This window comes from Dendrobates tinctorius, unplaced genomic scaffold (assembly GCF_039654945.1).
Source record: "Dendrobates tinctorius isolate UK_male_01 unplaced genomic scaffold, ASM3965494v1 ptg000060l, whole genome shotgun sequence".
Taxonomy (NCBI): domain Eukaryota; kingdom Metazoa; phylum Chordata; class Amphibia; order Anura; family Dendrobatidae; genus Dendrobates; species Dendrobates tinctorius.
The window spans coordinates 17141647-17155000 of record NW_027361728.1 but is presented as its reverse complement, the minus strand read 5'-3'; the positions used below and the strand labels follow the sequence as shown (position 1 = coordinate 17155000).

The following is a 13354-nucleotide window of genomic DNA, read 5'->3' as shown; positions in this document are numbered from 1 at the left end:
ATAGCTGTGTCTCTCTCTGTTTCATTGAAGCAGAAATGCCATCTGCGATTAAACAGCAAAATAGCAAGTTCTTCCGCTCCCTCATGAAAATGCCAGGAGTTAAATCCTCAGCTTGTAATTTTTTAGTCACAGTAAATGGGTGATTAAGCAATTCCTTCAATTCAGCCACCTGTGTCCATTGACCTTCATTTAGGGTTACCTGAGGGTTCGCCATATCTATAAGAAACGGTTTTAGTTGATCATCAATTGCCCTTTTCCAGCACGTCTCTTCAAGATGGAATCAATTTTATGGGTCCTGGCGGCAATAACCAATTTCCTCACTTTTCCAATCAGATTTCCAGCATGTCCCTCTTGCAGACTATCTCTTATTGCCAGCTGCAGCGTGTGCACAACACAGCACATGTGATGAATAGGAAAGTGTTTTGAAGCAGCTTCAACAAGATCATCTATTTCTATAGTATAATTTTGCTGTTCTTCTGTAGTAATATCTGTTTGTTCCTCAGTTACATGAACAGCACCGTGGCCTTCCATCTCAAACATACAGAATCCTAAATGTTCCTCTAGCTGTTGTTCATTACTCTCATTCATCAGTGTAATTGTACTTATGTTTGAAGCATTGTCCGTTACAATAGCAAGAACCTGTTCTTTTTTGAGTTTGTTATCTTGCAGAACTTTTTCCACTAAGGCCTGGAGAAACTGGCTGCTGTGATGAGCTTTAGTATCTTTTACTGCCAGCGTGTTGGTAACAATTTTTGTTGTCACAAACATATTGAACATTGAAGGCAAAATAGTTCACTCTGTGACGTGTGCAGGCATCCATTTTAAGAAACATGAAGTGTCTTTTGAGAGTCTTTTTAAGATCTTCCTTTTGTTCAGGGCTTCTTCAATCACTAATTTTCTAATACTTTCTCTTTCCAGAGAAACACCAAGTTTGGGGGCCATTTCTCCATTAAGAGCTGTAAAAGCTGGTCGTGCAAATAGTGATAATGGTACACCGTCCTTCACAACAAGCTGTATTAGCTGTCTTTTAGACATATCTGCTGTCATTGTTACAGTAACTTTGTCACTTACAAAATATCTTGTTAATGATGTTTGAGACGCTCTTTCCTCCTCCTTTGCCTGGCAGGAAGTGTTAGTCTGTGTGCTACCCAGCTTTCATTCTTTTTGGTACAGATAAGATATGGAGACAGATATGGATAAATGGATAGATAGAGCAGATTTCTAATCTGCTTTTGATATTGAAAACATCATCTATGAGCTCAAAAACCTTTCAGGTGATGCGGTTTTTTAAAAATCTGATCGGCTTTTGCAGCTGAAAAACGTATCCACAAAAAACACAGCAAAAATGCTGTGTGTGAATGTAGCCTTAGATCAGGAATAGAACAGCCATTTATAGGGCATTTCATAACTTTCCCAAATTCCTATGAAAAAATATTCAGCACATTCTGCATTGAACTACTGTACCCAATTTATTATATATTTTAGGAGTCGGTCCATTTTATACCGACTCCAACTCCGACTCCACCAAAATGAGCACCGACTCCGACTCCATAGCCCTGGTCGATATGACTGACCGGAGAGACTCCATCCGGAAATGTCTGATCCTGATGAATTTATTCAGAAGCTTCAGGTCCAAAACAGGCCTGACAGACCCGTCCTTTTTTGGAACCGCAAAAAGGTTGGAATAGAACCCCTGATTTTTTTCGTGTTCCGGCACTGGAACAATGACTCCGTTGTGCTGGAGCGATTTGATGGCTCCCAATAGAGCCCTTGCCTGGTCATCCACCCTGGGAAGCCGGGAAAGAAAAAACCGTCTTGGAGGATATCTGACAAATTCTATTTTGTAACCTGAGGGCACCAATTCCTTTACCCATGCGTCGTGAGCGACATTGACCCAGACATAGAAAAACCAGAGTAGGTGGCCGCCCACCTTGCTGGTGTCGTCTGGTAAAGGCCTCGAGTCATTTGGCCGACGATCTTTGGGATCTGGATCCCCTCGATCTGGGCTGCTGAGTACGCATTCTCCCCAATGGGTTGGCTCTATATGAGACCTGCCACTCCCTATCCTGGTTGGGGCGGCCTGAGGCGGCGGAATTGGCCGCTGTAGTCCACCCGGTGTTGCGATAGGCCCGAAAACATGCCTGAAACGGGTGACGAAAAAGCGGTTTGACCTTTTGTTGAGGGAGAAACCCGCTCTTTCCCCTGTGGAGTCGGAGATAAGTTGATCCAACTTCTCCCCAAATAGGCGGCCGCACTGATAAGGCAGGGAAGTCAAGGACTTCTTAGAAGAAGAATCAGCTCGCCATATCCTTAACCATAGGGCTCTTCTGATAGAAATTGCATTAGCGGCAGCAAGTGCCGAGCAGTTGGCCGCATCCAAAGACGCATTGATTACATAATCTCCGGCCATCGCCATCTGACCTGCGACCTCCAAAATCTCTGCAGGTAGATCCTGCTCCTGCACGACCTTGTTTAATGTTTCTGACCATGATATCATAGCCTTGGCTACCCAAGTTGCTGCGAACGAGGGAGCGAGTGCTGACCCTGACGCCTCATATACTGAGCGAGCTAAGCTCTCTATAAGGCGATCCGTGGGATCCTTAATCGAGGAAACACTAGGAACGGATAGCAGGGTCTTAGTGGCTAGGCGCGAAACCAGAGAATCCACCATCGGGGATTCCATCCATCTTATACAGAGGTCGGGAGCAAACGGATACCTTGTTTTGAGTGCCTGTTGACCCGATAAACGCCTGTCTGGACATTCTCTGTACCGCTGCACTATGTCCTCAAACTCCGGGTGAGAGGAAAAAATTCTGTGCGGGCGCTTCACTCGCTTAAATGCCACTTTATACCCCGTAGCCGCTGCGGGATCATCCTCAATCCCCAAGGTCTGATTGACGGCTTCTATGAGGCTGTACACTGTTGCACGTGACCCTGGAGTGTCCAGGTCAAGGGGCTCATCTGAGTCGCAATCTGAGGTCTGCTCGCCATCAACCACTGGTGACGGGGAGCGAGAAGCAGAGCTTTTGGATGCCAAGGCACCGGATGGACTGGGCGACACCGTGTGGATTCGTTTCCTCCGGGTCTGCCTGGAGTGAGAGCGGCCCCTGCAGGCCGGAGGCTTTTGTGAGGTGGAGGTTCCCTCTAAGGCCGGCGAGCCATTGTCCCTGCCCCTATCTGGGGCTTGAAGGGATTCTACTGCTCTCGTAAGCGACACCATGGACTGCGACAGTGATAGGGCCCACTCCGGGGGATTTGACACATTGGTCACGGTCGCAGGGGAGGGCTCCTGGGCGCGTTCGGACTCGCAGGCTTCACATAATCGCTTGCTCTGCGCCCGCAGAAACGCAGCCCGACAAGAATCATAGAATCACAGAATCGTAGAGTTGGAAGGGACCTCCTGGGCCATCTGGTCCAACCCCCTGCTCAAAGCTAAAGTGAAAATTCCCTTTTTCTCTTGTCCCTAGTCTTATAAAAAATTGAAACATATCAGAATTGTCTGAACTTCAGACATGCACCTCTACATTTAGTCAGTCATAATCCAGTCTTGTAGTCAACTGCATTAAAGGGAATAAGTCAGTTGATTCATGCTGCTGAAACCACGGGCAGCATGAATCAGAGATGCATGCAGCGTAAAAGAACATGTGCGTCTTTGCTTTTTCGAACATGCTGCATCTGTCCGCTGCTGGGGATGTGGGGAGGAGGTAGCACCACGCTTTCCCAGTAGCGTGGCCTCTCGGGCAGCACCTACCCCAGTCCTGCGCCCCCCCCGGCCTCTTCCTTCAAATCGCACGCCACCAGCTGTGGGAGTGAGCCAGCCTGTAAAGACCGCTCTAGGGGCGGTACTCCCGTTCTGCGGCCTAGCCGCGCTCCAAAGCCGGGGCCTAAATTTCTTTGCCGACGCCCAGTGCGGGGCGGGCCGCCGGAAATGACGCGTGGCCCCAGGGGTGGGACTTCCGGCCGCGGCCTAGCTCCGGCTGAAGCCGCGGCCTCAATTTTTCCCCTACCCGACCGGGCGGGCGGGGGGGGACGCGGTACACAAAAAACATGGCGCCACTAACTGCGCGGCGCCGCCTGACGGATCCAGCCACCCCCTCAGCCTTGCATGGCCGGTGGCTTCCACCGGCTGGGGGCTCCAGCCCTGAGATCTTTGCAGGAGCCCTCCCAGACCCTCTCCTCACCGATGATCCTCTTCAGCCTGAGCGCAGGTATATGCGTGGGCCTTGATAAAATAGGACGGTACAGGCACCCTAGCTCCATCTAACCGCTTCAGGGGGTGAGGAGAGGGACCGTCCGCCACCTTGCAGCACCGCAGTCTAAGCATTGGTGGAGCAGTGGGGGCCGCACGGACTAGTCTTGTGCCTCTGTACAGCCCATGGTTTCAATACCTAGGGGTGGTCAGGGCTAAGTCCGGCATTGTGTCCCACGACGCGGGAGAGGATACGTGGAGGGACACTCGCATGTGCTTGCCCGTTGTTGGTTTGGGGAAATCGGACCCTTTCAATAGGATCCGTTGCCCCTGTCACATCTTCATGGAGAAAGATGAAAAAAAGTCTGGAGAAAAAAAGAAAAAAAAAAAAAGACGTGTGCCTCCATGGACACTAAGCAAAAAACTGATTTCCGCCCGAAATAGGGGCGAGGGTGTATACGGCGGAGGAGGCGCTAACCTTTTTTTCACTTAGTGTCAGCCTGCTAGCGGCAGAAGCATACACCCACAGTATCTGTGTCCTCCAATGAGGCGAAGGAGAAAAGAACTTTTTAGAATTTACCAAATGGCTGCAATGAAACAAAGTAAAAAAATTTAATGGGGTCTGAATACTTTCCGTACCCACTATATATTCACAATAGTGTATCAGATTTTATAGTACAGTTACTGCCATTTTTAAATGTAGTCACATGCCCCAAATAAGTGAGATGTAATACAGTTACAGAGGGCTGAACGATCCGGTCAGACTTAATGCTGCATATTATTGTTTTATATTACATTTGTATCACTTAATATTGAGCAGAATTAAGGGTTGACCAGTTATTACTGCTAATATATGTTACAACAGGGCTTATTATAACATGTAGTCATACCAGTAGGAGTTAAACAATATCATTTACTGCTTTTTATAAAAGTTCATGCATAGCAGCATATCGTACTGCTGTTATTCAGCCCTTATATTTTGATCAACAGCTCCCAATACATTATGATGATCCATGATCCACACAAACAATATAACATCCCCACACAGCCCTCCATTCAGAATGATGTTCCCACACAGCCCCCTTACACAGCATGACATACCCACACCATCCTGCTTACACAGTGTGACATCTCCACACAGCCTCCTTACAGTATGATGTTCCCCCCATATCCTCCTTACACAGTATGATGTCCCCACACAGCCCCATATTCAGAATGATGTCTCCACACAGCCTCCTTGCACAGTATTATGGTGACCACTCTCCTCTGATATCAATGAAAAAGTATGGTGCAGACCACCATTGCATAAAGCCCTTTGGCTGTCCTGGTCCGCATCAGAAAAGCTAAAGGGCCGCATGTGGCCCGCATGTTTCCCAGGTCTGCAGTATGCTAATGAGAAAATGTGCCTCCTCTATAACCCACACCAAACTACATTAGGAGCACAGCTATCATACGCTCTACCATCACTTGGAAAGCAGAGACACTCCAGGGTTATTGCCTCAAAGCTCACCCAATAACTAGTTTTTGTGAGTGCAGTGAAATATTATATTTGTCTTTACCTCGGATTGTCCACAAATTTTTCAATTAACATAACATCATCATTGAAGGATTTTCTTGCTTCTCTTCGGGCTGACTCTAATTGATCCACAAATTCTGCCTCGGATCTAGCGATTCTCATACCCTAGAATTGAATATTACAGTAACACATTAGTCATTAGTTTGCTAAAGTATTGTGCAATCAAATACATGTTCTTTTCATGTATGGCCAAGAGACAATATTAGAATGACTTTACTTAAGTTTAACATCAGCTTCTGTAAAGATTGCTAAGGGTTGGGTCCTGAGACCCCGACTGATCGCACAAAATACCTGAGCTCAGGAGACAGGAGAACACACCTTCTACCTCATCACAAGCAAAAGGCAAAATACAGAGTGAATAGAAAGACACAGGCGTTTATTGCCTTTCCCCTGAATCTGTACTCTCTTGTCTCCTGAACTGTAAACTTCTCAGATCTTCAAAGCAATCAGTGGGTGTTTAGGGACCCAGATCCCCATCCATCTTCAAAGAATTAAAAGATCTTATGACATAAAACAAAAAAAAAAATTCAAAACTTTAGTTACTCTTCAAAGGGAATCTGTCACCCCCTGGGATGTTTTTAACCTATTAATATTGGCATACAGGTGATATAGGTATGACTATTTTTACCATTGCATGGCTCATATCAGCAGTATTCTTGTGGAGAAATCCACTTTTGTTCTGTTATGGTAACAACAACAGGCTCTGGGTGTGCGGTGCCTGGAAGAAAACTCTGCCTCCTGTCTTTATTATCTTACCAGCCCCCCGCCCATCAACGTCACAGTACCCTGTGACGTGTGGTGTTGGCCCCGGAATCCCGCACCTTACGAAGGCACAGTGAGTTACTGGGAATGGGGAGAGGTGAGAGCACCTTGTCTCCGCACACGCCGACGGTCATTAGAGCAGAAGTAGCAGTAACTCGCCGCCTGCACAAAAGAACAAAGCCAATGCCCACAGAAGGGTGGAAAAATGATGCGTAATCGCGCTATTGCAGGACCCAGCAGCGGGATTCCGGGCCCCTTCTATGGGCACTGGCTTTTGTTCCTTTGTACAGGCGCCGGCGAGTCAATGCTAATTCTGCTCCAGTGACCAACACCATGCGCGGAGATAAGGTGCTCTCAACACTCCCCACTTCAGTGACTCACTGCACCTTCACAAAAGAAGCCAAAGCACATAGAAGGGCAGAAACGTGTAATCGCGCTATTGCAGGGTGCGGGATTCTCGGGCCACGACTACAAGTCACAGGACACTGTGACGCAGATAGAAGGGGCTGGTATCATAAAGAGAGGAGGCAGAGTTTTCTTCCAGGAGCGGCACACCTGGAAGAAATCATTACCATCTATATATATATAATTGCCTTAAATTGTCTGTCATCCACTTCTGTCTGGATGTCCCCGAATCCCACAATCCACTGCGCCACACCGGAACTACGCTGACCGCCATTTTGGAACACCCAAGTGATGCCACTCGGACCCAGGACGCAGCTGCGATCCCGACCGCCGCTACGATCCCAACCGCCGCTCGAATCCAGGCCGCCGCTGCGATCCCGAACGCCGCTCGGATCCAGGTTGCCACATCGGTTCCAAGTCACCGCTGCGATCCCGACCGCCGCTGGGATACCAGCTGCCGCTGGGATCCCAACCGCCACTGTGATCCCAGCTGCCACTGTGATCCAGGCTGCCGCTGCGATCCCAACCGCCGCTGTGATCCCGACAGCTGCTTCGATCCCAGCTGCCGTTTAGATCCCAGCTGCCGCTCGGATCCAGGCCGCCACTGCAATCACAAGGCTGTGAAAGGGGTGTAACGAGGGGGGTATAATGAGAGGGTGTAATGAGAGGGATGCCGCCGCTGGACCCCAGCTAGGACCCACCGCCTCACTACATGCGCCGGATCCCGCCGCTGCCTAACCACCCACCTCCGTGCAGTCACAGCCGGCAGGAAAGACAGAGGCTTGAGGCCTGTGCTCGAGATTTGGTGCGGCCAGGCGCCGCACACCAACTCCAGCACAGGCCACAAAACACCGTCTTTCCTGCCGGTTGTGACTGCACGGAATTGGGTGGGCTGCCGCCTCCAGCGCCACAAAGCTGCCCCCGTCGTGATGTTACCGCCCTCCCGATGCGATAGCATCAGGCACACATCTAGTAACAGAATAAAAGAGGATTTCTCCACATGAATACTGCTATTAGGCATACAGATATGACTGTTTTTACTATTGTATAACCTATATGCCCATATTAATAGGTTAAAAACACCCCAGGGGTGACAGATTCCCTTTAAGGTCTAATGAATAGTTAAAAAAAAAAAAAAAAAAAACACACACACCTTACCACCTCCTCCACGCACAGCTTTAATCATTACAGGATAGCCTATCTTCCTGGCTTGTTCCTCAAGGTGCTGGTCAGACTGATCTTCCCCATGATACCCTTCTATGATGGGGACGCCAGCAGCAGACATGATTGACTTTGATGTGCTGGAAGAAAAAGAATATTCTTCGTCATTTTTCTTCTCTCTCAAAAAGGTTTGTATGGGACAAGAAACAGCAAGAGAAACGTTACCTCTTAATCCCCATGTCTCGAATAGCAGAAGATGGTGGTCCTATAAATATTATGTTTTCCTTTTTACATAGTTCTGCAAATTCTGTATTTTCTGACAGAAATCCATAACCTGGATGAACAGCCTATCATAAAATATAGGATAAAAATGTTACAATTAATAAAGCTTTATAGGACTATAAATGGCACTATAAATGTACATACTGCTCTTACTGCCTTATTTACAAGATCAAATACCCACTTTTTTTGACCTAGAGGAAGCAAAAAATAAATACATGTTTATTTATTTAGATATTTCTGGGCATTTGCCCAATTTACTGCAATAAAGGCATTTTTTATCTAATCAGGTTTCCCTTCATTCAGTGTTTTTTTTTTTTACCATATCTCAGCATTTTCTTCTTTGGTTTTTCTAGTTAATATTGATTTGATATGCTGCACAAGTATGTATTATATTTATATGCTTATCTCTCGTCCTTTAACATATTTGTCTAAAGCATGTAGATTACATACATTCTGTGCAGGGCACACATACACAACACTGCTGCAAGGACCGTACATGCACACTCAGCTCAGCTGTGCATACACATACAGCTACCACATCTTGACATTTCTTCCAGGAACGTGACTGATCACAAGACCTGAACGGCCCTTCAGCTAGTCTGTGCCTGAAGCAGACGTGCAGCTTTAATGATGTGTATTTTCTGGTAGTTTTCTCCTTGATCATTTAAAAGCTGCCTATAGACTATCAGATGCAAAATTATTTGGAAAGGTTGGGGTTTTTTTGCTATAAAAGTGCATCTTACAGTCCAAAAACTTCAGTATATACAATTTGGATGGTTGGAGGAAAAAGATGTTGGGCCAAAAGGCTTCTCCTACTCATTGTGATTATTTTTGTCCACTGTCAGCTCCAGAGTAGGGGGAGATTAGCTGCTATGACGTCTCCCACACACAGAGGAGACCCTGTTCTGCCAGATTTATTTCTCATATACACATTATACAGCGGGCTCAACAGGGAAGCTGGAAATCCAGCAGCTGTGCTTGTGACTCACTGCACCCTCTCCCTTCTCTCTCCATAGACTTCTAGGGACAGCAGCTGTAAAATGATTCCTCAGTGAGGCAGAGGCTTCATTTACCTTCATCTCTGCCTTTCTCAAAACAATGGTTTTTTGGTGAATGAAATGTGAATGGCCAGTGCAGGAGGAGAGCGATGGATCATACTACTAAAAAAAATACGCCAATTGGGAATCTGTCACCCTTTTTAGCAATATCATGTAAAGATATCACTCAATTGTGCGTCCCATAAGGATTCTACTAGGATTTTTTATTCCCCCCGACCCCGCACCTTCGATGCAAAAATACCTTTGTTATCTTGATGAAGAGGTATGCAAATTGCCGCGGTCCGGTCCGATGGGCGTGGCTTAGTCGGCTTCTCCCCCCTCCTCGGCTTGCTGTGCGTAATCTTCATCTGCGAATATCACAGATTACGTTGTTTGCCGCGCTTGCGCATTCAAAGAGGCCTCTGGCGCCTGCGCAGTATGCTTTGTCCAACTGTGGGCGAAGCATATAAGCGGTACTGCGCATGTGCCGGTATTTTCCAGCACGGTCTATGCCCCGGAAGTTTTCACATGCAGGACACACTTCCGGGGCATAGACCGCACTGGAAAATACCAGCGCATGCGCAGTACCGCTTATACGCTTCGCCCACAGTTGGGTAAAGCATACTGCGCAGGCGCCAGAGGCCTCTTTGAATGCGCAAGCGCGGCAAACGTTATCTGTGATATTCACAGATGAAGATTACGCTCAGCAAGCCAAGGAGGGGGGGGGGGGGGGGGGGGGAGAAGCCGACTATGCCACGCCCATCGGATCGGACCGTGGCAATTTGCATACCTCTTCACCAAGATAACAAAGGTATTTTTGCATCAAAGGTGCGGGGCCGGGGGAAATAAAAAATCCTAAGAGAATCCTTATGGGACGCACAATTGGGTGATATTTTTACATGATATCACTAAAAAGGGGTGACAGATTCCCTTTAACCCATCTGTCCTATCATGCCGTGACAGAGGTCAGGTTATGCTTGGACTTGTGGTTTTTCAACACCAAGAGAGAGTAATTGGAGACCACTGGGTTTACGATAACATAAGTCAATTTAGAAAATATAAATGTAACTGCCTAAAAGGAAATCGAGACGGTGGCACGGGGTGTGGGGAGCCCCAATATTCCAATGAGGAGTCATATTCCAATGAGGAGTCATAGCGGTGCAACAAAGTCTTGGCCACGCCAAGGGCGCACCAAAACCTTCCCGTTTGTATGTGGATTGAAAAGTATTCTCTCAGTCAGTCAGTCAATGTACCAGTAACAGCGCTAATATGGTTGTAACAGTGGCTAAGTCCCCTACAGCACATTTAATGCATTTTGGGGGTGACGGACTCCCTTTAAACTATAGAAACATACTGGCAATTAGAAACAAAAAGATTATAAACAGTCAAGTGACCCTGTATCAGAGTGAGGATAATCTAATAGGGTATTAGTGCAAAAATTGCAAAGGAAAAAAGCACAATAAACCAAGTAAAATATCAAACATAATATTTATTAGAAAGTCTTAGTTACTCACCGGTTAACGGTATTTTTCGGAGTCCATGACAGCACCACCTGAGAGAGGGATCCGCCCTTCCTAGGAACAGGAAAACCTACAGATACAAAAGGGCGGCACCTCTCCCACGCATCAGTTGGATTACAGAGCATAAAAGAGGACCTCCAAGGTTAATGCATGATTATATGTACAACAATATTAATACTTAAATTTTTATCACCCGTGGATATGTACAAAGGGAAGACGTGCACACCCAAATTGACTAAGGGAAGGGAATCTATGGGTGCTGTCATGGACTCCGAAAAATACCGTTAACCGGTGAGTAACTAAGACTTTATTGGGTCGTCCATGACAGCACCACCTGAGAGAATTACAGAGAGTAATCACTACTTTAGGGGGGGGGGCTACAGCCTGCAGAACCCTGATACCGAAGGAGAGGTCTGCAGAAGCACCCAAGTCTAGCCTATAATGACTATAAAAAGTGCTCGGAGAGGACCAAGTGGCCGCCTTACAAATCTGGTCGATGGAGACTTCCGATCTCTCGGCCCACGAGGTCGCCACGGCTCTGGTGGAATGCGCCTTCAATTTCTCCGGAGCTACTCTACCTTTTGAGGTATAAGCTAACGAGATTGCTTCTCTAATCCATCTGGCTAGTGTACTTTTGGACACCCTAAGACCTTTCCTAGGGCCTTGGTAGGAGACAAAGAGGGCATTGTCCTTCTTCCAGGGATCGGTAGCTGCTAGATACTCCAAGAGGCATCTCCTAACATCTAAAGTGTGTAGCTTCTCCTCTTTCTCATTAGTTGGTTTAGGGAGGAAGGATGGAAGGACTATTTCCTGCGACCTATGAAAGCTGGAGGCTACTTTTGGTAAATACGCTGGGTCAGGTCTAAGTATTACCCTATCCTCTTTTACCTGAAGAAAAGGTGGGCGCCTAGACAATGCCTGAATGTCGCTTACCCTACGGGCTGACGTTATGGCTATCAGGAAAGCTATCTTGAGGGACAGGCTCCTAATTGAGGCTGACGAGACGGGTTCAAATGGCACTTCTGTCATAGCCGTGAGGACTAGGTTCAAATCCCATGGCGTGAGTCTATTCTTTACTATTGGTCTGGATCTACTCGCTGCTTTGATAAACCTATTGACCCAGTAATTAGCCGCGATGTTGCAGCTAAAGAGGGCCCCTAAGGCGGATACCTGTACTTTAAGGGTACTGGTGGAGAGACCCAGGTCCAGCCCTTTTTGTAAAAATTCCAAGATCTGGCCTATAGGGACGGAATCATCAGTATTTATATTTGAGCTTTGGAGGAATCTTTTCCAAATTCTGACGTAAATCTTAGTTGTCACCACTTTCCTACTTTTTAGTAGAGTGTCAATTAGGTCTGGGGAAAAGCCTTTACTTTTTAGCAGTGACCGCTCAAATTCCACGCCGTGAGATGTAGGCCAGCCACCTGAGGGTGGAAGACCGGGCCCTGGGACAGAAGGTCCGGGATGTCCGGGAGAACCCAAGGATCGTCTACCGACATGATCCTGAGGTTCGAGAACCATGCTCTTCTGGGCCAGAACGGGGCGATGACTATGACCCTTGCCCTGTCCTTCCTGATCTTCCTCAACACCAGAGGAAGTAGAGATAGGGGAGGAAAGGCGTAGGCTAGCCTGAAGTCCCATTTTATCAGTAGCGCATCTACTGCCAGAGGACTCTCCCTGGGATTTAGGGAGCAAAACTGTCTCGTTTTCGAGTTCTCCTTGGTGGCGAATAGATCCACCTCTGGTTGACCCCATCTCTGCACGATCTGAACGAAAATGGAGGTGTTTAAGGCCCACTCTCCTTGTTTTAATAGATTGCGGCTCAGGAAATCTGCCGCAACGTTTTCTTTTCCTCTTATGTGAAGAGCCGTGAGAGATAAAAAATGCCGCTCTGCTAGCTGGAACAACTGTCCTGCCACATTCATCAGAGTTTTGGATCGAGTTCCGCCTTGGTGGTTGATATAGGCCACGGCCACTCGATTGTCCGAGAGAACTCGTACGTGATGGCCCTGTAGATACATAAGGAGCTCTTTAGCTGCGTGTACTACCGCTGTCAATTCTTTCAAATTAGAAGACATTTGTATCTGATCCCGTTCCCATAGGCCCTGGACCAGAATTTCCTCCATATGCGCCCCCCAACCGGAAGGACTTGCATCCGTGGTGACCACGCGGGTAATGTTATACTCCCAAGGGACCCCTCTAGACAAGTTATTTCTTTCTAGCCACCACTCCAGGGACTCTATTGTGTTTCTGGATAAGGTCAGTCGACCTTCTAAGTTACCCCCAAGAATCCTCTGATACCATAAAACTTCGCCCTGTAGAGTTCTCGTATGAACTTGGGCCCACTGGACCGCGGGAATGCAGGACGAGAGGGAACCCAACAGGGACATGGCTTTCCTGAGGGACATGGAGGGGTTGTTGG

General features: G+C 47.4%; 1 protein-coding gene across 3 annotated transcripts in view; it reads right to left on the bottom strand.

Annotated features, from left to right (window-relative positions):
- The window catches only part of MCCC1 (methylcrotonyl-CoA carboxylase subunit 1), a 139054-nt gene that overhangs the window by 85869 nt on the left and 39831 nt on the right, over positions 1-13354 (bottom strand). For all 3 annotated transcript variants that reach the window (XM_073578756.1, XM_073578758.1, XM_073578757.1), the window contains 3 exons: positions 8319-8440; positions 8086-8233; positions 5749-5870 (listed from right to left, as the gene is read on the bottom strand). In XM_073578756.1, the coding sequence (XP_073434857.1) occupies positions 5749-5870; positions 8086-8233; positions 8319-8440 (392 nt within the window). The remainder of the gene's footprint in view (positions 1-5748; positions 5871-8085; positions 8234-8318; positions 8441-13354) is intronic.